Genomic DNA, 24,732 nt, shown 5'->3' with positions numbered 1-24,732 from the left:
GTAATTGCGTAAACAATGTGTAACTGATGTAGAAAAAAATTTGTTTCTTAGTTAAATAATCAGATAGCTGTGTAATTCTGTGTTAGAGAAATATGGTACGGATGTGTAAAGTTGTATAAGCAAATACCATATTAGCTAGGGCTCCTTGTGCTTGCCAAACACATGGTACACAAAGTAAGCGTGTACCCCCCCTGAGGATTAATGTAATTATATCCTCAGGTGTTACAGATTACAGCAATGGAATGAAATGTATCACGGAAAGCCTTTGTATCATTGTAGTTCAAATATCTTTAAAAATAAATGCTTTAAGTACAAAATTAATCACTCAAATACGTGTACTGTAGCGCTAAACTGTGCGTCTTGTTGTAAGATAATCTCTGTGGACGTGTCGTAGTTATCGTCCTCCGAAAGCTAAGTTTTGCAGAAGTCAATGTACTCACCTCATGATAAACAAAAGTGAAATGCTTTGCGTATAGATATCGTAGTTACTACGCTTATTGCCGTGATGATGTAAGTACTGTACTGTAACGTATTGTTGTGCTACAGAAAAGGCTGTCTCATTGTAGCTATACCACAAAGTTACTACTAAAACATGTTTTCCTTTTCAGAAGAATTCAGAAAAACTGTGCAGATATAAAACAGATACACCGCAAAAGCACAATGTAAATTGTGTCACACATTAGTAGCGTCGTGATATAATCGTGTAGCTATCAAAGAAACCAAATGCTAAGTCATCTTTAATCTCACAGAAAGTACTTCAAATAAAGAATGTCTTTTCAACTAAACCAATCTCATTAGCAGTACTGGTAAATGTTCTAAGTATGTAAGCCTTATAGTCGTTACGTAATCGTGCAACTAACAAGCAAGAATGTACACACACAATAACACTGTGACGTCTGTTCACTATAACAATGCACTCTTAAATACTGTCTAAATATGTTCCGTAGGTTCTTGACTGGATATTCCACTTCAAAACATTGTTGCATGTTAACAGTTTCTCAGTGTGACAAATTGTACTAGTAGCGTGAAGTGAAAAATTTTATGGCCAAGACTAAGTTAAAAAGCAGATTATCTCTCAATAAACGGTTTTACATGTGAAATGTAGTACAATCCTTTACTCTTCCTAGTACGCAGACTGTCAACTGAAAAGCAATTATCATGTTTTATACGTCGGTAAGGAATGCTAAATCTTTTTTCAAGGTCAGTGTCTGTTATTTTTCTCTGAGCCAGCAGGCGCAGGTGGCTGCCTGTTTCTTTGTTGGCGCGCGCCGTTATTGGGATTAGGAGACCTAACTTCTACAAATTCACCTTGCCGAGAGGGCCCAGCTCTGTTTGAATCCCGCCAGTTCTGATGAATTTCCCGTCTGTCGTTACGATCATATCGTCTGTCGATATGTTGGTATTTCCTGTAGTTTCTTTCTTGTCGGTTAAGTGGTGGAGAATTTCTCTCTGAATTGTAACTGCGCGCTGGACCGTTGCGTCTAAAGTTATTCTGTCTCCCTTGATAATAATTATTTTGGTTCCCATATTGTCTGTTTCTCTGATTGTCTCTGTGATAGTCACTACCGCGGAGAGGTGATCTTTCCCTGTAATTATTACTACTCTGCCAACGGTTGTCATACGGGTGGTGTCTGTTTTGATCACGATTTGTGCTGTGAGAATAGCCTTGTCGTGTCCAGTTATTATTTCTTTCATCGCGGAATTGCGACGGATGTGACCTGTAATTGTTGAGTTCCTGTTTTCGCGTTCCGCGATTGTCAGTGTCAATTTCTAATTCTTGTAAGAGTCCCTGAAAAGCTTCAATGTCGTCTTTGCAACGTCCTGCCAAAATAATATGCCGTAAATGTTCAGGCAATTTGATTAAGCAAATGCGGATGAGTTCTGAGGGGCTGTATGGGTTTGAGAGGTACTGATTCTTGTGCAACATGTCTTCAAAATATTTCACAAGACTGGAGAATTCAGATTGTTCGAAATGTTTCATCATTATGATGCTATGTTTTACTCGATCTTGTGTAGCTTGAAACCAATATGCTGAGAGGAAGGCACGGTAAAATTCTCCTTCACTGTGGCAATCGTGAATGACCGATCGCATTCTTACAGCTGGTTCATTCTCTAAGTAGCCACACATAAATTCTAATCTGTGCTCCAATGACCAGTTAGGAGGAAAACAATGAGAGAATGGATGGAGCCACGCTTGTGGATTAATGTCGTTGCCAGAATTCTTAAATGTTTTGAATTGACGTGCAGTAATGAACAGCTTAAAGTCAATATCATCATGTAGGCGAGTAGCGTATCAGTCATTGTTACGTCGTGTCGGCGGTTCCATCTCAAAATTCGGTGCACCTTGCCAATTTCTTTCATGATTTCCAAAATGTCCTGTGTTATTATTTTGTGGTTGTTCTGTATTTCTTTGTCCCTCTTCCCATACTGGAGCGCGAGTGTCCTCTGAAATATGTAATTCTTGTATTACTTGAGCCAACTGATCTTGTACTACCCGCATTTCTCTTTTGTACTGTGTGTTGATTTGATTTTGATTCTGTTTGAATTTTGTAATTTGCTCATACTCTTCAGTGTCAGTGAAGGCTACAGGTTTTGTGTCATTCAGATCATCATCTACCTTTGTAGATAAGTTAGTGAACTGATCTGAAAGTTTGGCTACTTTATCCGATAGTGAAATTATTTCCTCTGTGTGTTTTTCTGAACCAAGTTTCAGAGTGTCCATTTGTGTTGAAATCGTATCTACTGCGTCATTTAAGTTTTCCTGAGTTTTTGCAAGTTGCGTAACAGAATCGGTAGATGCAACTGAGTCAATTTTAGCTTGCAAGGTCTCCTGATTTTCATGAACAATAGTTTGCAGTTCGTGATTCTGTAATGCATTTTAATGCCGCGAAAAAAAGGTTGAAAATGCTCACAAATTTGTGTTTTTACGTCATTACAGACTTTTTGACATTTCGATTCAATGTTATGTAACTCATTAGTTAAATCTTCACGTGTTTGTTCAAGCGTGGTGTCTAACTTTTGAAGCTTTTGTTCCATTGTGTCTAACTTTTGAAGATTTTGTTCCATTGTGTCTAACTTTTGAAGCTTTTGCTGTGTTTGTCTCTGATTTTGTTCCATTGCGTCTAACTTTTGAAGATTTTGTCCCATTTGTTTCTGATTCTGTTCCATTTGTTGCATTAGTTGCAATAATAATGTATTATTGTCTGGAATCTGTTTCTCTATGCTTTTTGTCAGTGCATTTTCACCAGCAACATTCACATTTTGACAGGGAGAAAATGTGTCTTGACTCATTTGAGAAAACGGCGAGGACCCAAAACCTAAGTCTACAGTGTTTGCAATATTGTGTTCTGTCATTTCGGATTCCTGAGGCGAGCTGTTGCCGACTGATCGATCGATAATGCTTCCCTGTTCACTACCTGTTTCACTGTCTACACCATTATTTGCAGCCCGCTCCATTTCCCTATGCACAATTACCAAATTACTACTTTGAACATTAGTTAATTCATTACATGGTGGCGCTAACACACTGCTTTCGTCTTCACTGTCATTTGTCAGTTTACTTTAGAGCCTAGTATTACGTTTTTCACACGCCATTATTGTCACAATATTTCACACGATATCACAGAAAAGCACAATTTGAAGAGCAAAAATAAGAGAACACATTAACGTAGCACTGACAATAATATCTAGTTAATTGCAAGCGCAGCTGTGAAATACTTCGTGCAAAACTAGATGCATGCCACAACTGTTTTACTGTACAACAATGAAAGACTGCAACTACAAAGGAAATTCTCTCTATGATTACGCGCTAGCAATAAACAAAAGCTACACTAATTACACAAACTACAAGAAAAAAAATCAGAAGATTCCAGTGAGGTATCCTCGGCTAAGGGTCGACATATGAAACGTCCCCTTAGAAAAATTGTACATGACTGTGCTTAAACTGACACACAACAATTATTCGCGCAACGCAATCTGACTTTCAAAAATCCCTACAAAAGAATGGCCCTGACTAACATTTACCTATACCTTTCACAAATCACTTACCTCACCAAAAATCTTCGTTACTCGAACTACTGCAATACAGCGAGCGCCACTACTGCCAGCTAAATAAAAGATTCAATCTACTGAAGGGACTAACTACTCATAGACATAGTTAGCAAATGAAAGATTTTAATAGAGAACAAACAATGTATTTACCTTAATAGTCATATATAGCAGTTCAAGACATCCAGTCTTACAAATTTCAAAACTCCGCCATTTCTCTCCCCACGTCCACCACTGCTGGCGGCTCACCTCCAACTGCGCAACGCTACGCGCTGTTAGCATCCAGCTGCCGCTGCCCAACACTACAATTGCAGACAACAATGCAAACCAGCCACAGACTGCACACGGCACAGCCAGTGATTTTCATACAGAGTGCTACGTGGCGTTACCAATAATAAAACCTAAACAGCCTACTTACATTCTGTCAGAGACAGCAAAGGACTAGGAAGAGCAGTTCAATGGAATGACCATGAAAGGAGGATATCAGATGAACATCAACAAAAGCAAAACGAGTATCATGGAATGTAGTCGAATTAAGTCAGGTGATAATGAGGGAATTAGATTAGCAAATGAGACACTTAAAGTAGTAAAGGGGTTTTGCTATTTGGGGAGCAAAATAGCTGATGATGGTCGAAGTAGAGAGGATATAAAATGTAGACAGGCAATGGCAATGAAAGCGTTTCTGAAGAAGAGAAATTTGTTAACATCGAGTATAGATTTAAGTGACAGGAATTCGTTTCTGAAAGTATTTGTATGGAGTTTAGCCATGTATGGAGGTGAAACATGGACGATAAATAGTTTGGACAAGAAGAGATTAGAAGCTTTCAAAATGTGGTGCTACAGAAGAATGCTGAAGATTAGATGGGTAGATCACATAACTAACGACGAAGTATTGAATAGAATTGGGGAGAAGAGGAGTTTGTGGTACAACTTGACAAGAAGAAGGGACCCGTTGGTAGGACATGTTCTGAGGCATCAAGGGATCACAAATTTAGCATTGGAGGGCACTGTGGAGGGTAAAAATCGTAGACGGAGACCAAGAGATGATTACACTAATCAGATTAAGAAGGATGTAGGTTGCAGTAAGTACTGGGGGATGAAGAAGCTTGCACAGCATAGAGTAGCATGGAGAGCTGCATCAAACAAGTCTCAGGACTAAAGACCACAACAACAACAACAAATCAGCTTTGACAGTTTTATTTTAATAATTTATGCACCTTTTGCAGAAACGAAACCAGAGAGACAGTAAAACTTTCAGCATATCTAAAGGAAGGAATGTTTCCATTTACATGGTGCGGTCATCTTATAATGTATTGAAATATTGTGTTTCTCTGGTAGTAGGGTATTTCAACCAATGTTACAATCAATGGCTTTAGGTTAATAACTAGAAATGCGTAAACAGTCCTTGTCCACAGCTGGCGGTCTAGTGGCTGGCGTTGCTGCCTTTGGATCACGCACGATCCCAAGCCGAGTTGGGAATTTTCTCTGCCAAGCGACCGGGTGTTTGTGTTGTCCTCATCATTTCATTATCATCATCATTCGTGACTGGCTAGATTGGACTGTGTCAAAATCGCACTGTGTAGAAGTTGGGACTTTATACGGGCGCTGATGACCGCGCAGTTGAGCACCCCAAAAACCAAACGTCATCTACATCTACATCTACATCCATACTCCGCAAGCCACCTGACGGTGTGTGGCGGAGGGTACCCTGAGTACCTCTATCGGTTCTCCCTTCTATTCCAGTCTCGTATTGTACGTGGAAAGTAGGATTGTCGGTATGCTTCTGTGTGGGCTCTAATCTCTCTGATTTTATCCTCATGGTCTCTTCGCGAGATATACGTAGGAGGGAGCAATATACTGCTTGACTCTTCGGTGAAGGTATGTTCTCGAAACTTTAACAAAAGCCCGTACCGAGCTACTGAGCATCTCTCCTGCAGAGTCTTCCACTGGAGTTTATCTATCATCTCCGTAACGCTTTCGCAATTACTAAATGATCCTATAACGAAGCGCGCTGCTCTCCGTTGGATCTTCTCTATCTCTTCTATCAACCCTACCTGGTGCGGATCCCACACTGCTGAGCAGTATTCAAGCATTGGGCGAACAAGCGTTCTGTAACGTACTTCCTTTGTTGTCGGATTGCATTTCCTTAGGATTCTTCCAATGAATCTCAGTCTGGCATCTGCTTTACCGACGATCAACTTTATATGATCATTCCATTTTAAATCACTCCTAATGCGTACTCCCAGATAATTTATGGAATTAACTGCTTCCAGTTGCTGACCTGCTATTTTGTAGCTAAATGATAAGGGACCTATCTTTCTATGTATTCGCATCACATTACACTTGTCTACATTGAGATTCAATTGCCATTCCGTGCACCATGCGTCAATTCGCTGCAGATCCTCCTGCATTTCAGTACAATTTTCCATTGTTGCAACCTCTCGACACACCACAGCATCATCTGCAAAAAGCCTCAGTGAACTTCCGATGTCATCCACCAGGTCATTTACGTATATTGTGAATAGCAACGGTCCTATGACACTCCCCTGCGGCACACCTGAAATCACTCTTACTTCGGAAGACTTCTCTCCATTGAGAATGACATGCTGCGTTCTGTTATCTAGGAACTCCTCAATCCAATCACACAATTGATCTGATAGTCCGTATGCTCTTACTTTGTTCATTAAACGACTGTGGGGAACTGTGTCAAACGCCTTGAGGAAGTCAAGAAACACGGCATCTACCTGTGAACCCGTGTCTAAGGCCCTCTGAGTCTCGTGGACGAATAGCGCGAGCTGGGTTTCACACGACCGTCTTTTTCGAAACCCAGGCTGATTCCTACAGAGTAGATTTCTAGTCTCCAGAAAAGACATTATACTCGAACATAATACGTGTTCCAAAATTCTACAACTGATCGACGTTAGAGATATAGGTCTATAGTTCTGCACATCTGTTCGACGTCCCTTCTTGAAAACGGGGATGACCTGTGCCCTTTTCCAATCCTTTGGAACGCTTCGCTCTTCTAGAGACCTACGGTACACTGCTGCAAGAAGGGGGGCAAGTTCCTTCGCGTACTCTGTGTAAAATCGAACTGGTATCCCATCAGGACCAGCGGCCTTTCCTCTTTTGAGCGATTTTAATTGTTTCTCTATCCCTCTGTCGTCTACTTCGATATCTACCATTTTGTCAACTGTGCGACAATCTAGAGAAGGAAGCACAGTGCAGTTTTCCTCTGTGAAACAGCTTTGGAAGAAGCATCATCATCACATAAACAGTCCTTAGTTACACACAGGTCGATAGAAACCTTTCGTCTGGCTGCAATACGGATGACGTGAAGTTGCCGGCACGAGGAAGTTCTGTGCTCCAAATGTGAGTGTTCTCCATCCACATAGTATACAGATCACTGACCGGTGGGTTCCTCCGCCGACACGCCAAACGCTCCAAGTCCAAACTACTCTATGTCACAATACGACCCAGCAATATTCTACCCGCAGTCGTAAGTAGCCTGAACTTGCGAAACGTTCTTCGGACGTAAGAGTGCATCCATCAAGCTGAGGACTGCTTTACTTGTAATAGTGTTATCAGAGATGATACGTCCTTGCCTTCCTCAGACCTGGGAAAGTCAATTCCTGTCTTCTGCAACCTTACTACGATTGTTTCCAATTCTGGTACATCTCGCGATGTGAATACTATTACATGGATACCGCATTGAGGGATCTCTGCAGCGTGGAAGGGTGTTCATTTCATTTAAGTGCAATATCGTGAAATTACTTAACTTTGTTAAATATAGTATTACAGTCGTAATTAATTTCAAGACTTTCTTTCCACTGAATAGAAGGAGTTACGCAAAAGAAATTCCTTCATTCAGTTTCAAACTACAGTATATTGTAAGGGTTATATATATCGATACTACTACGGCGTATCAAATCTTACCCTTACCCATATCTGCTGGAACCAACATCACAGGTGACGCAGGGTTGCCTCCCGTCAACTAGGGAGTGGGCTGAGCTTTTGACGCCTACAGAGAAGGCGCGTAGGCTCTTAGTATGAGAGATTGGCTCATGGATTGTAGAAGTACGAATCTGATCACGAATCCGTTGGCCCGAACAGGAGCCCGAGATATTTCTTCAATGGTTAGTATTCAAGCAATAGGGAACAGTATATTTCTCTTTACGAGGAACGAAGTCTTACAGGGTAGTGAGTGTGTTCATGTAAGATGAGTGAACTTTAGATCGACATAGAGCCTTCTTATGAACTCAAATTTAAGAAGTCCACTGGTTATCATAAACTGTTTAATTTCAAGGTTCCTTCTCATCATAGTATGTTTACTCAGCTACATATATTAAACACTGTCAGTAGCAGATTGAGAGGACACGTGTCGCATAGCCACAGTAGTATCATTCACACTTCGCATTACTTTTAGGGAAAAATAAATGTTGGTAATGGCGAAAGATCTTGATAAATATATACGATCTTATCAAAAGTATCCGGATACTCTTACTGTATGTAACGAAGAACTGATCACTAAGTGTCATCAAAGGTGGACTTACCAGTATAAAAGTAGGCAGTCCCTATGGAAAATTTTTGGGAACACAATATTTCGTCAAAGCAATCACAGAAACATATTATGGAAGGCTCAGACATGGTTCTGTGTAAACAGATTCAAGGGACTATGTATGCAGCAAATGAAATTTACTCTGTGACTGAATGTTCGTTCCAAAAAACACGATGTACACTGCTCAACAAAAGTTCGAAATACTACCGTCAAATGTGGTTAACGACACTAGAGGTCTCATTGACCTAGGTACTACGTGCATTATCCAGTTAGAGCCCATATGGTATTGTATGTTAACTGGGGGCCTATAAACGACGGAGAGGCTCCGTCCCCGCCGCAGCCGCACTGGTCACAACCACACGACGACTACCGCAGTCCACTTCACCTCTCCGCCGTCCCACACCGAACCACTCTTTCAGGGTTATTGTGCGGTTCGGCCCTCGGTGGACCCCCCCTTCCCTCCCCACCCTCCCCCCTCGCCCCAGGGAACATCTCATACCAGACGAGTGTAGCCCCTATGTTTGCGTGGTAATGGTGGTGTACGCGTACGTAGAGAACTTGTCTGCGCAGCAATCGCCGACGTAATGTAGCTGAGGCGGAATAAGGGGAACCAGTCCACATTCGCCAAGGCAGATGCAGAACCGCCTAAAAGCCATCCACAGACTGGCCGGCTCACCGGACCTCGACACAAGTCCGCCGGGCGGATTGGTGCCTGGGACCAGGCGCTTCTTTCCATTCCGGAAAGCCGTGCGTTAGACCGCACGGCTAACCGGGCGAGAGCTCATATAGTAAAGCGTGCTTTGTGGCTGTTTCCCAGTCATGTAAACATACCGCTGCCGCAACGACACACCACGAGGAGTCCAGTATCAACAATAGCTTCATTCAGTTTGTGTCCAGCACTGCAGTAACACCCCACATAGGGGCATGCAACACTCTGACAAGGTCAGGATAGTGGCTTTACTTTCTGCAGGTCATACACAGCAAGACGTTGCCGATCGGTTACGTGTCAGCCAAAGCGATGTGTCTAATGTGTGGAGAAAGTATAGAGAAATGAGAAATGTGAACGACAGGCCTCGCAGTGATCATCCTCGCATGACAACACCAATGCAGGATCGTTTCCTCCAACTGTCGGCTCGCAGGCGCCCAGCATCAGCTGCCAGAAGTATTGGAAATGACTTCTACCTGGCAGCAGGGATTCGTATCTCAGTGTGTAAAAGATTGCATCAGGGGGTTATTTTGCACTGAACCAGTGGAACCGATGCAGTCGAAGGACCTGGCTCTCGCACATCAACACTGGACCATTGGAGAATGAAGTAATGTCATGTTTGCTGATGAGACCAGGATTGATTGGCGACCGGACACTAGACGTGCTAAGGTTTGGAGCAGCGCTACACGACACCAGAAACGCCGATACTTTCAGGAAGTCCACCCGTTTGCAGGTGGAAGTGTAATGTTCCGGGCGGCAATGAGGATGGGACAGCGGACCCCTTTATCCCGACTACGGCAGTTAGACTGGTCCCCGATACCTCCAACAGGTCCTACAAACGATTATAAGGCCCTAAAGTCGTGAAGTGGGCGACAACACCAGCCTTGTCGATGGAAATGAAAGAGCGCACCGTACTCTAGCCATGTCTCGGTATCTTCATATATGCAGCGTCAACCGAATGCTTTGACCAGCATAGTCTCCAGACATGAATGCAATTGAGCATGCATGGGATCTGTCGAAGGTGGCTTTGGCATAGCGTCCGAATCCACCTGACAATTTTCAGGACCTCAGTGAAGCTGCCACTGAGGAGAAGGACCTCATACGCCAAGATAAACTTGATTGTCTCATCCAGAGCACGCCTCGCAGAGTGGCAGAACTCACCCGTCTGCGAGGAGGACATAATGACTACTAAAGACTGACAATCATCATCATGCCCTCGGCTCGTGGTTTTGCGGTACCGTTCTCGCTTCCTGCGCACGGGGTCCCGGGTTCGATTCCTGGTAGGGTCAGGGATTTTCTCTGCCTCGAGATGACTGGGTGTTGTGTGTCTTTCATCATCATTTCATCCCCATTCACTCGCAACTCGCCGTAGGGGCGTTAAAGAACTTGTGGAGCGGCGGCCGAACCGCCCCGCGATGGGTCTCCCGGCCACCAATGCGATACGCTCCTTATTATTATCATCATCATGAGATAAAGATTTTCACTGTTTTTGTTTTCAAGATGTACACTTAGAAGGGAGCCGGCCTTGTTTTGTAACTAACCAAAATAGTTCTTGTTTTCAGAAGGAATTATGTTTATTTTGCCAACAACGCATTGCACAAAGCTTAATTGGGGTACTATAAGAAGTAATTGCAGTAAACTTTTGTTCAGGTGTGTACTTATTGAGTACAAATCAGTGATAGCATAAGCTGTAAGAAAGCACTCCTGTTTGTACCGGGTGATCAAAAAGTCAGTATAAATTTGAAAACTGAATAAATAACGGAATAATGTAGATAGAGGGGGACAAATGGACACACATGCTTGGAATGACATGGGGTTTTATTAGAACCAAAAAAATACAAACGTTCGAAAAATGTCCGACCGATGGCGCTTCATCTGATCAGAATAGCAATAATTAGCATAACAAAGTAAGAAAAAGTAAAGATGATGTTCTTTACAGGAAATGCTCAATATGTGCACCATCATTCAAATGGTTCAAATGGCTCTGAGCACTATGGGGCTTAACTGTTGTGGTCATCAGTCCCCTAGAACTCAGAACTACTTAAACCTAACTAACCTAAGGACAGCACACACATCGATGCCCGGGGCAGGATTCGAATCTGCGACCGTAGCGGTCGCGCGGTTCCAGACTGTAGCGCCTACGCCGGTAGCGGTGGTCTCGCGGTTCTAGGCGCGCAGTCCGGAACCGTGCGACTGCTACGGTCGCATTTTCGAATCCTGCCTCGGGCATGGATGTGTGTGATGTCCTTAGGTTAGTTAGGTTTAAGTAGTTCTAAGTTCTAGGGGACTAATGACCACAGCAGTTGAGTCCCATAGTGCTCAGAGCCATTTGAACCATTTTTTGTAGCGCCTAGAACCGTTCGGCCACTCCGGCCGGCCACCATCATTCCTCAACAGTAGCTGTAGTCGAGGAATAATGTTGTGAACAGCACTGTAAAGCATGTCCGGAGTTATGGTGAGGCATTGGTGTCGGATGTTGTCTTTCAGCATTCCTAGAGATGTCGGTCTACCACGATACACTTGCGACTTCAGATAACCCCAAAGCCAATAATCGCACGGACTGAGGTCTGGGGACCTGGGAGGCCAAGCATGACGAAAGTGGCGGTTGAGCACGGGATCATCACCAAACGACGCGCGCAAGAAATCTTTCACGCATCTTGCAATCTACATTATTCCGTGCTTTATTAAGTTTTCAAATTTATACTGACTTTTTGATCACCCTGTATTTGCGTGTGTGTGTGTGTGTGTGTGTGTGTGTGTGTGTGTGTGTGTAAGAGAGAGAGAGAGAGAGAGAGAGAGAGAGAGAGAGAGAGAGACCTCTCAGAGAAAAATGTTAAATATGTCTAATATTTGTTACAATATCTTACTCCACACCCAGCGTGGCCCACGCTGCCTCAGCACTGTGGGAACTCTGTTAGGATGCAGAAGCGTTTGACTGTGCGCCGAGGCCAGAGCCCGGGCTTTGGCGGCGCCATTCGCGGTGGCTTCGGCTAATCCGCCGCCAGGCAGGACCCACACCCGGCCGCCACGTTAATGTGAACACGCCGTGACAAGCCGCCTCTTTCCTTTGTTGCAGAGTGCCGGCAGATGGAGCGCGCGACGCTGCTGGCTGTGCTGCTGCTGGCGTGTGCGGCTGCGCCATGCGCTGGTGAGTACTGCCACGAACGGATCCTACTTCTGCAACAACGCTACTTTGCTGTGCCGACTGATTCGTAGTTGTTCGAGCAGCGCATCTGATTTCACATTAAAATAAACTGACCAAAAAATATTTTGCACCATCCCCCCGAGTGTGTTTCTTAATTGGAAATGACTTTCATGATGCTCTGCACTGCGGACAGGCCGCCCGTGTAATGACTTTAAAAGTAATCCTTTGGTTAAATAGAGTGCCCTGTGTCTCCATTCGTGAACGGAACAATGCGGCACGTGTCAACACGCCTCAAAGGGCCATCTCAAATTCACACCGTACATGCATTTGATGGCTTAATGATGTCCAATATTTGACCAAATCTAGGACCTCGCTGTAGATTTGATCAAAGAAGTCGCTTGTCTTCTGTTCACTGCAATGTGACATGTTACCACATGGAGCGCTAGCATCGCTGCAGCGTTCTGCCGTCTGTAGTGTTTTTTAAACATTGCCGGTTAATACAATTGGTGTGTGCCGACAACTACAAAATTAGGAGAGATGTATGAAGCTGATGAGGCACTTTACAATGCCAGTCACCCTGAACACAAAAATAGATTAAGAAGATTGGAGACCTGACCTGACCTAACCTAATCTGACCTGACCTGACCTGACCTGACCTAACCTAACCCTCTCCTGTAGCAAGGAATCAGAGTGTTACAGTGAGCTAGTCTTCTGCAGATGTAGAAGTTCTCAAGTGAATATTGTGCCTTGTGATATGAGAATACACTTCACTGAGCACATACAGAAATGTATGCTCATCCATTCTTAAGTAATTGATGTACGACTTGACGTCCTCCACTATAAGCTCGCATAACAAGTTTTGTTCAGTGCTTTTATCGTATCGTCGTAAAACCCACGGCTTCAGCCAGGTATGTTTTCCTTCTTTCTTCCGCTTCTCTTCCGCATGTGCACACAGTGCAATTGTGGTACATGCAACTGCTGCGGTTAATAACAAGTTGTTGTTGTCAGCCATCTTGAACTTTGACGAAAAATATGATGACAGTGGAATTCCCCTTCTAGCGCTACGTCAAAGATCTTTGTCAAATATATTTGATCACATCTTTGATCAAATCTTTGACAAAGAAATTTGATAGTGTAATACCGGCCTTAGTGTTGTCAGTAGGGAGGTGAACCACGGAATAAGCGTATAACAGAGCGACGTCGCTCGATCGTTGAACAGCTGCTGTCAGCCACTGAACTGAAAAGAACCTCGTACCGATAGCAGCCGACCAAGAGTTAAGGTCTCTACAAATCATACCTTTTAGGCATCACGAGTCGGGCCTAGTTGTCAGATCTGTTTGAGCGAGCACATGACGAATCTGGGTCCCGCAACGAACTTGTGACGTCACACTAGTCGCCTTGTCCGCAATGCGTCACGAGTGCTCGGTTGTGTACAGACCCCACGGGAAATCGGTATGTCAATGAAAGGTACCCACTAAAGGTCTTAACTTGGGCATGTGCTATCAAGAGCTCGAATGCATTGAAACAGGCAGTTAAGGATTATTAAACCCATCTGAAATACACTGCAGGAAAAAATTGGTACATACGGAGAGAGGACGTCAATTTTGATCAGATGACAGTACCTGTAGATGTACAGATAATGTTTTCATCTTCGTTTTTCAGCAGATAGCGTAGTGGCACAGCTACAAGAGCGTCATCTGTGTCTGAACTATAATGGGGAACGCTCACAGCCAGAAGGCTCAGTACGGTGCAAACGTGTGAAGCAAGCAGCAACCAATCCATGGAGACGCACTCGTGCTTCCTAAAGCCAAGTGAATTAGTTATAATGGGTTAATCTGGGACCTTCCGAGTGGCGGTATGGTCCTTTCGGAGAACTGCCACACAAGCTGGATGTACCGAGTCAGTTGTGCAACGATGCTGGTGTCAGCCGTCACACGAACGTTCTCACACCCTTCTGGAAGTCCGCTACTGCTATACCATAACCTCAAAGCTGGAGGCAGTTTGTATAATGAAATTATTTTTATTCAAGCAATTATAGTATAAAGAAACAGAGCAGTGTTACCCTCTGAGAGGAATTTTGTTATTTTGACCGTGTTGTACCTGACGGGGGTGGCTTATCGGAAGTGAAAGTGAAAATTACGTAAATACAAACAATGTTTTACCTATCTACACTATTCGAAGAATAAAGAAAACGGTCGCCAGCCTAATTAGGCATGAGAATGATTAACATTCTTGTTTAAGAAAGTAGGTATGAGTAACTTTAACGGACAAACACACGCGAGTGCAATGAACTCTGACACCTGCATATGTTAATGTTAAGTTTGGAGTTGACAGATAGAGCAGAACAAACTATTTGAATAAATATAACAGATAACGATGCACACTACTATCTTCAGGGCTTAGTCAAACTGAGTGGTTTCAATAAAATTACTATACAGTGCACTTTAGAATAAAAAAATATTACTTTACAAACATATTCCTATCTGACATGAAATATAGATATGGCGTACTGCAAAATTAGTTATTGTGCATAGATTAAGTCTCTCACTACTAAACACCTTTTTAGTTACAATGAAAATTAAATGGAATTCGCTAACAGATTACTTCTCACTGTATTTTGAATAAAGAAGTTACCTTTCTCATAGATAGTTGCCTTTGTATTGAACGTTATGTAGTATGAGCACAATAGTCAAACTATGGATCCTGTTACAACATTAATATGCACTTTTAATACACAAGAGGAACCCAATATTGCACAGAATTTGACTTGAATAGCAAGAGTAATTGAACCTTTCTATAATTAAGTAACTTTCAATGGAGGGGGGGGGGGGGGCTTAATCTTGACCTCCGTAGGAGAGCAAACTAAACACACTTTCATTACATCAGTGAACCACTTAGCAAGCATGAACGTATAACTCTCAACAGTTGCAGTTCTGAACTTTTACTGCAGTGAAACAATTTGAGGTATTTGTAAGATCCTTTCAACAAACAATATTAATTTTAGCACACTCTATTTCCATATTAATTTCAATATACCTTCAATAAAGGACACTCGGTAAACACTTTAGCGTGGGAGGGACCCTAAGTGGATATGTCAGAGGATAAATTTTGGTAGGTACAAGAGTTCAGTCAAATTTCGCCTTATATTTGGGTACACTATAACATCCTATGAGCTGATCCTTCACTGTGCATTACTATAGTGTTCCATTACAGTGACTGCGCAATGTGATGGCGATTGCATGTTGGTAGGTGGATTTGCAGGTAGAATTGCTGGACTCTGTCATTTCTTGGTGCCGATGATAGATACCAATTCCAGAATAGTTCCATCTCTTCATCCATCCATCCGAAGCATTGGAAAGCGCCAGAAAAAGTCTCTGTCTCGGAACCAGCCCAATATACAACTTTTACATGAGCAGTTGATATTTTGGTACCTCGTCCCCAACTGAATCTTGGTCCACCTCTTCTACCTATGCTAACCACAATTTGCGCGCTACTAATTCCGTTCCGGAGGGGAACCACAGCACCTTTTACATACAAAAGTGAGGATCAGCAATTACATAATAATAACCAAACATATTAATTAAAGCAGAACATTTGCAATATTTATATTTCTACAAAAAAATTATCTAAACAAAACTATTCAACCTCAAAGATAACCAAAGAGATTATATGAGGAAGACAAAACATCATCAGCTCATATTGTCATATTACAGAGATTACTCTTCATTACAGTATTGAATTAATCATATACTAATTACAGAAATTCAACGATGGGATGTTGAACAAAATAGAAAGCTACATGAATCAACAAAAGGTATGTAGTGTCTAAGCTATGGTGTTACACACGCAGCACAGACATCCGCTAGGATCGTCATATTTTGAGGCCAGCAGTGACAGAACGCACAGCTACCGCACCACAGATAAGAGGTCTTGTGAGCCAAGACGTGTCAACACGAACTGTTTTGAACCGGGTATTGTCTTGGGACTACGGACAAGTCCGTCTCTAGCCACTCAAGCTACAGCATCAACCTGCGCGACTCGGTTGGTGTCGTCAGAAGATCACTTAGAAAACGGCATCGCACGCCGTGGTCTTCAGTGATGGAAACAGTATCTGCCTGCACACAAGTGATGTTTTAGCGCCCGACACATCTACATCTGTAGAATGCATTCGTCCAAGAGACACTGGCGCCAGCCCATTCCTTATGATCTGGCGTCCGATAAGCTACAACTCTCGTTCAACTTTGGTCTTTCTGGAGGGGTCGCTAACCAGCGCTCGGCACGCACAGAATCTTGTTAGAGCCATTCTTTTGCCGTTCCTGCAGCAGGGAGGTGACGTGTTGTTCCAACAGGATAATGCTCGCTCGGGAAAGTCAACGTGCTCTGCAAGACGTGCCGCAACTTCTCTGGCCAGCACTGTTTCCCGACTTGTCTCCAATCGAGTACGTGTGGGATATAATGGAACTCGTGCTACTCGTGAACCAACAACTCTTACAGAACTATGTGAACAAGTCGACCTGGCGTGGCATAGCGTATCCCAGAATAGAATTCGCCTTTTGTACGATCCACCGAGTGAGATAGCGCAGTGCTTAGTCACTGGACTCGCACTTGGGAGGACGACGGTTCAAACCTGTGTCCGGCCATCCAGATTTAGATTTTTCCGTGATTTATCTGAGTCGCACTAGACAGGTACCGGGATGGTTCCTCTGAGAGAGCACGGCCTATTTCCTTCCCCATTCCTTGACACAACCCGATATTTTGCTTTGTCTCTAATGACCTCGATGTCGACAGTACGTTAAACTCAATCTTCCTTTCACCTGTACTGTCGACTGGTCGACAGAGTCGGCGCCTACAGTACGGCCCGTGGAGGCTACACCAGATTTTAAAATAAAAAAATATTCTAATTTAATTAAATACCATAGAGGAGAGAATTGCCTTTGTAACAGTACATGCCGAAGTGGTAAACTTTTGCTTTACTGCAAGAAAAGAAGATTATTGTTTTGTAATTACACCCAAAAAGGACTTTCAGGTATGAATGTTTCTCAAAGAAGATTCACTTTATGCCCAGAAGAAGTAGCGTTTTTATTTGTGTTTGCAACAAAAACGGAATTAAGAATGATTTAGCAGTAAAGCGTGTGCGTGGAAATGAAAGATCGCGGGATCGAATACCTATGGGACTACGGAATTTTCAGTTTAAACTACACTTCTGGCCATTAAAATTGCTACACCACGAAGATGACGTGCTACAGATGCGAAATTTAACCGACAGGAAGAAGATGCTGTGATATGCGAATGATTAACTTTTCAGAGCATTCACACAAGGTTGGCGCCGGTGGCGACACCTACAACGTGCTGACATGAGGAAAGTTTCCAACCGATTTCTCATATACAAACAGCAGTTGACCGGCGTTGCGTAGTGAAACGTTGTCGTGATGCCTTGTGTAAGGAGGAGAAATGCGTACCATCACGTTTCCGACTTTGATGAAGATCGGATTGTAGCCTATCGCGATTGCGGTTTATCGTATCGCGGCACTGCTGCTCGCGTTGGTCGAAATCCAATGACTATTAGCAGAATATGGAATCGGAGGGTTCAGGAGCGTAGTACGGAACGCCTTGCTGGATCCCAACGCCCTCGTATAACTAGCAGTCGAGATGACAGGCATCTTATACGCATGGCCGTAACGGATCGTGCAGCCACGTCTCGATGCCTGAGTCAGCTGGTGGTGACGTTTGCAAGATAACAACCATCTGCAAAAACAGTTCGATGACGTTTGCAGCAGCATGGACTATCAGCTCGGAGACCATGGCTGCAGTTACCCTTGACGCTGCATCACAGGCAGGAGCGCCTCGATGGTGAACTCAACGACGAACCTGGGTGCACGAATGGCAAAACGTCATTTTTTCGGATGAATCCAGGTTCTGTTTAGAGCGTCATGATGGTCACATCCGTGTTTGGCGACATCGCGGTGAACGCACATTGGAAGCGTACCATACTGGCGTATCACCCGGCGTGATAGTGTGGGGTGCCATCGGTTACACGTCTCGGTCATCTCTTGTTCGCATTGCCGGCACTTTGAACGGTGGACGTTACGTTTCAGATGTGTTACGACCCGTGGCTCTACCCTTCATTCGAACCCTGCGAAACCATACATTTCTGCAGGATAATGCACGACCGCATGTTGCAGGTCCTGTACGGGCCTTTCTGGATACAGAAAATGTTCGACTGCTGCCCTGGACCACACATTCTCCAGATCTCTCACTAACTGAAAACGTCTGGTCATTGGTGGCCGAGCAATTGGCTCGTCACAATACGCCAGTCACTACTCTTGATGAACTGTGGTATCGTGTTGAAGCTGCATGTGCAGCTGTATCTGTACACGCCATCCAAGCTCTGTTTGACTCAGTGCCCAGGTGTATCAAGGCCGTTATTACTGCCAGAGGTGGTTGTTATGGGTACTGATTTCTCAGCCGGCCTGTGTGGCCGAGCGGTTCTAGGCGCTTCAGTCTGGAACCGTGCGATCGCTACGGTCGCAAGTTCGAATCCTGCCTCGGGCATAGATGTATGTGAAGTCCTTAGGTTAGTTAGGTTTAAGTAGTTGTAAGTTCTAGGGGACTGATGACCTCAGATATGAAGTCCCATAGTGCTCAGAGCCATTTGAATCATTTTTGAACTGATTTCGCAGGTTCTATGCACCCAAATTGCGTGAAAATGTAATCAGATGTCAGTCCTTGTATAATATATTTGTCCAATGAATACCCGTTTTCCTCTGCATTTCTTCTTGGTGTAGCAATTTTAATGGCCAGTAGTGTAGAATTCACTTCCCAGTGCTGTGAATATTCGACAGAAACGACATGAGGTCCGGATTCGACGTCAACGGATGGATAGCTCTGATAGGTCAAGGACACGCAAGTAGTCGAAACAGCGTGCTGTTGGAAGACTGGCACCAGGCCACTGAGCCACACGACATTCAGATACCGCGAGGAGAATGCGAAAAGTAAAAGTCCGCTAAAACGAAGCAGGCATGCAAACCCGTCGGGTTTTCATGGCTGACGAGTGCAAGATTTGTCTGATGCCTGATTAACATCGTTGGGAAGATTGTAGACTACCAGATACAAAGGCACGTTTCTGTCACGGTGTCCCGCTGGTTCAGCAGGAAACGGGACAGTAAACTATTGGTGCTAATAGTACACACGGACGCCGAACATCTCTCTTCGCCACCTATGAGAAATTTTAGGACTGTGCAACAACGGAAAAGGATTCACGAACTATTGTTCAGCTGCAGCCAACACATCCGAGATGATTTCGGCTTCCAAGTCGATAAAGCACTATCCCTCAACCACGCCGCCTCCTGTCCACCTTTGTCCAGGAGACAGAAATCAACTGAACGGCATGGCCAGGGGCATATGATGGCAAGAACCCAACTGAGCGTTCTTCGGGTTTGTTGAAATTTGCGGTGTGTCGTTGCGGAAACCCCTCTGATTTACTGCATGTGCCCAGGAGTGTCGCTGTGGAAGTGTCAAACAGACTTGAGGAGCAGTGTCTGGATGACTGTGGGACAGCATGCCAAGGAAGAGCCAACCGCGTCACAGTGTACGGGGAGGAGTAACGCGATACTCTGTATTACCCAGCAGCAGATGTTGATTTAAGAGGAGAACAAACAGCCTTTATTTCAGTTACTGTTTTGTTTTATTTATAACGCTTTATGTTGATTTTCATACAAATTACACTTTTATTTTCTGATCTCTTCGAACAAAAGATCACAAACGTTCACGGATGTACAAGTAGTGCATATACGGGGTGGACCATTTTAATCCATAATGGAGAGCTCGGGATGGAGATCAGATACAGCAAAATGCTTTAGATAAAAGTTGTTGGTGGCGAAGAGAGTCACGCATACCGAAGGTTAATTTCAAGAGGTTTTGTTGGTTAATGTATTGTTTTTTTTTGGGGGGGGGGGGGGAGGACCCTAATATTTGATTCAAAATTTGAAAAGACCGGCAAATTTTACGTAAAAGATGACGCATTATTCTAAGTCATGGCTAGTTCAACGAAAGTCAAATAAGCAAGTATGTTTTAGTTCTAATAGAGATTAGATAGGAGGAATATAGCAAAGTACTCGTACAATGCTAGATACAAATTGGAAGGGGTATTCCGAGGAGTAAGAGGTGTGGGGACTCATCCAACAATTTGTAAATCAATGGTCTCGTTTTATTGATGTTTGTTCAGTCTTGCAAATGCCGCAATAACATTTATACGCTGTGATGTATTTATTTTTGCAAATAAACACGTTAATTAAAACTAAAGCTCCAATCTATGTTTTCTCTTACCAGATCCGATATCAGAAATAGGAGTTTCCATGAAACAAAACTCAGTCTTTGGATGACCTTCGATAATTATACCCCTTCCAATCTGCGTCTAACATTATATTTTCTGTATCCTTACTCTATTCCGAGTTAATCCCTACTAGAACTAAAAACGTTGTCATTTGATTGAACCTTGTCATGACCCTGAATAAGAATCGTTTCATACGTAAAACTTGCCGCTCTCTCGAACTGTAAATCAAATCACCTTGAAAATAACGTTCAAGTTCACGGCCATTAGTAGCAATGTGTGATCCTCTTCGTCACTTACAACTTTTATTTTGCTGTATCTTACCTCTATCCCGATTTATTCTCCATTATGGATAAAAATGATCCATCCTGTATGCCTACTCAATACGCTTATTATAAGAGTGAGTAACATTCATGATAAGGACATATAATGAGTGATCTTAGAATTACTTGGTTTCCATACAAGAAAAAAATTACAAAAACCGAAACATGACTGAAGGTAGATCAACTGACAGGGTAGGCTACTGCCACAAGTTTGTATTTCTGTGTAACTGATTCTTTTTTAGTCCGAATGGGCAGTTCTAAACACATTCCTCAGAAGCCCGCTGCCCAAATTGCTACGCAAACTGTTGGATAGCCTGTAATCAAGTTATAACAGCTTATTAAGAACAAGTTTTATTTCTTGAGCAAAACTATATTTAAACGCAGCACACAGAAACCTAGCAATTAACAATGCTAATAGAAAAACGGTGTGCAGGGAATCATGTGTCAGTTAGAAGTGCCAAAGATAAAAATTACATCAGATGTGACTTATATGTATAACGGACAGTCAAAAGAATAAGAGAAACTTGGGAAAAAATAAATAAACTATTTATTATTTCAAAAGTAATCGCCAAAACTGTTAATACATTTATTCCACTGTGAGACATGACGGTCAACGACTTCACGGAAAAATGTTTCCAGTTGTCTAAGGAATCATGATAGTACCCTGGTGTGCTCTTCGTCCGAAGCGGATGTCTTTCTTAAGGGCTTCAAAAATATGGAAAGCCTGTGGGGAGGGATCGGGGCTGTATGGGCAATATCTACGGGCTTTCCAGCGGAACTTCCGCACTGTAGCCGTAATAGCCATGGAAATATGTCGGCGGGCGTTACTCTGCAACATAATGATCTCGTCTGTCAACATACCTGGGCCTTTGGACTATACAGAAATTTCTTTCGGAAGCTCTTACATATACCTACACACAGGCAGGTCAAGGATAATCAGCACAATAAGCTGTTCTACGCAACAATCCTACTCTTACTTTCTAATTTTAAAGACTCAATTCATAATGATTTGCAATTACTTTAAAACTTTTATTTTGAAAGTGCTTTGGTGAACATGTCTGCCAACTTATCCCGTCTTGTAACACTGGAAAAAGAATGGGACCATCTTTTATTTTCTCGCGAACGTAATAAACTTTAAGTCAGAGTGTTGTGTCATTTTGTGTTGTTCATTGTTTTTCATTAATTTTAAGGCATACTAGTGGTTCACAGAAAGTTGGGATGGTTGCTCCATGTTGGCACTAAGTTCCTGTAAGGACGTACGAACCCAGGGGATTTCAACAGCTGTATCAGATGCTGCGACAACGATGGGTCTTCGTCGGGATTTCTTCTTCCCTGGTGTTTTATGGAGTTTAAATCTTCCAATTATTCTTGTCTTTCTTTTTACGCTTGTTCTTGTTATTCGTTATTGTTTATTTGTCGTCTTGCTGACCTATTTTCTTCACTCTCTTCTGGTGCTGGCTAGAATGACGCTAGGAAACATATTTTGTGCTCAAACCCCTGGATCCTTCGGGTTTCACGAGGCCTGCGTTTTTCTGTAGAATGATCATCCAGTCACGCGGTAACGTTCAGACAGATATTGAACGTTAGCAGTTTGGTGTACGATGTCTGATGGGACATGGTGCTCCACATGCACCGTTATCCTTAGCACTCGATTCTGCATAGTTTGGAGCCTTTGACATTTTCTGCTGTGTTGTTTCATGCTGTTTCAGCTTTCTCGAGTAGAGGACGAAACAGCGTCTTGGACAGTATAACGCAGAGATCTGGAGGCGATTCCGACTTTGGATTGAGCACTGGGTACAAGGTGATGAGCCTTTCAGTAGCCTTTATTCTGATGTCGACAATATGCTGATGCCCCCTTAGGCCCCTGTGCAGCGTGATGCCAAGGTAACATGCTGTATAGCCTTGGAGAACTCTGCTGCCAACGATGCTGATCTGCCGAAGGTCCGCTAGAACTGGTCGGCAGGTTATTATGATGCACTGGGTTCTGCCGCCTTCAAACCTGAGCCATCTCTTGACTGCCCAACTGGCTGTCTCACTAAAGGCGCTCTACAGTCGAAGCTGGAGAATGTACGTACCCATGCTATGGGCGACCATATCCGTAACATTCCGATATAGCGCCAGCTGTATGCAGTCGGTCCTGGATGAGTCGGTAGTGTACATATTGTACAGGATCGACCAGAGAACCGATTCTTGTGGTACATCTACATGGATTCTGCGTTCGGTGGACGCGCCGTTTTGTACTCTTGCGTGGAACATCTGGGCTGTCAAGTAACCTTGGAGCATAAAAACGTACGAGAGCCGTCATGTCACTGTCGAAAGCTCTGGAGGTGTCCATGAAAACGGCTCCAAAGTACTCCTGGCGATCCACGGCATCGAAGGATTCCTCTACCAACCGTAGAACTGATATTCCTTCGAGTGGCTCCACTGCAACCCGGATTGTTCTCCAGCTGTAAGAGCCACATCTTCGATGCGGCACAGGAGACGACGGATTCCTTCAAAGGTCTTCCATATTGTACGCGAAGATACTTGCCATCATTTGGTATGACTACTGATGGCTCTGAGCACTATGGGACTTAACATCTGAGGTCATCAGTCCCCTAGAACTTAGAACTACTTAAACCTAACTAACCTAAGGACATCTCACACATCCATGCCCGAGGCAGGATTCGAACCTGCAACCGTAGCGGTCGCGCGGTCCCCGACTAAAGCTCCTAGAACCGCTCGGCCACACCGGCCGGCGGTATGGCTATTACCTCAGTACATTTCCCCACCACAGAATAGCAACCGACCCTGTCAGTAAAAATATCTGCCCACTGTGCAGTGGCAATAGAGGATTGCTGATTCAGGATAGTGTTAGGAATGCCGTTCAGTGCTCCTGCATTCTTGGTGTTGACGTGACGCAGTGAAGGTGCAACTTATTCAGCGGTAACAGGCTGAATCTCGTCGCCATGATCACGGTCTGCGAGATACACGGGCCAGCCACATTAATGTGACCACAGCCTGTGTTCGACATCAACGCAGACGTCAGGTGGCAGCATTAACAGTGGAAGGTATATAAATAGTGTCGGAGAACGCGGAAAACAATGTAGCCACTATTGTAATGCAGAAATGGAATGATTTATCTGAAGTCCAAAAGGGAATGATTATTGCCTTTCTGAAACGGCTAAGTTTGTAAACTATTCATACGCTGCCTTGATTAAAGTGTATTGTGCATTGCAAAATTGTACTATCCAAAACGCACGCCAATACCGCAACTGGAAGTCAACTGAGTGACGACAGGTGGCCTTCTCAGGTGGATAACGTTTTTTGCTTCATCAGACAGATGGCCGTTGGCGTGCACGGCGTGAAACGTATGAAAGCAAACACCTTGCAACAGTTGTCAGGCGAGACAGAACGGAGGGCATTCCCTGGGTGATCTCGTCATTTTAGAACGCTCACACACATACATCTATCTTTGGGGCCAATGTCCACCCCTACATGCCATTTGTTGTTCCTCGGCACTGTCCCACCATCAGCAGGACAATGCAATGTGTCACACAGCTCGCAGTGTACGTGTGTGGTTCGGAGAGCAAGAGCACCAGGATCAGTTTTCTGTACTCCATGACCACCAAACTCCCCGGATTTAAA

At 43.7% G+C, this 24,732-nt stretch overlaps 1 protein-coding gene across 3 annotated transcripts in view; it reads left to right on the top strand.

Moving 5' to 3' along the window:
• Positions 1 to 24,732, top strand: part of LOC126272689 (cadherin-87A) — a 663,064-nt gene that overhangs the window by 396,235 nt on the left and 242,097 nt on the right. For all 3 annotated transcript variants that reach the window (XM_049975716.1, XM_049975724.1, XM_049975733.1), the window contains one exon: positions 12,385 to 12,456. In XM_049975716.1, the coding sequence (XP_049831673.1) occupies positions 12,396 to 12,456 (61 nt within the window). In that variant the 5' untranslated portion in view covers positions 12,385 to 12,395. The remainder of the gene's footprint in view (positions 1 to 12,384; positions 12,457 to 24,732) is intronic.

Source organism: Schistocerca gregaria, chromosome 1 (assembly GCF_023897955.1).
Source record: "Schistocerca gregaria isolate iqSchGreg1 chromosome 1, iqSchGreg1.2, whole genome shotgun sequence".
Lineage (NCBI taxonomy): Eukaryota > Metazoa > Arthropoda > Insecta > Orthoptera > Acrididae > Schistocerca > Schistocerca gregaria.
This window is presented reverse-complemented; position numbering and strand designations above follow the sequence as displayed.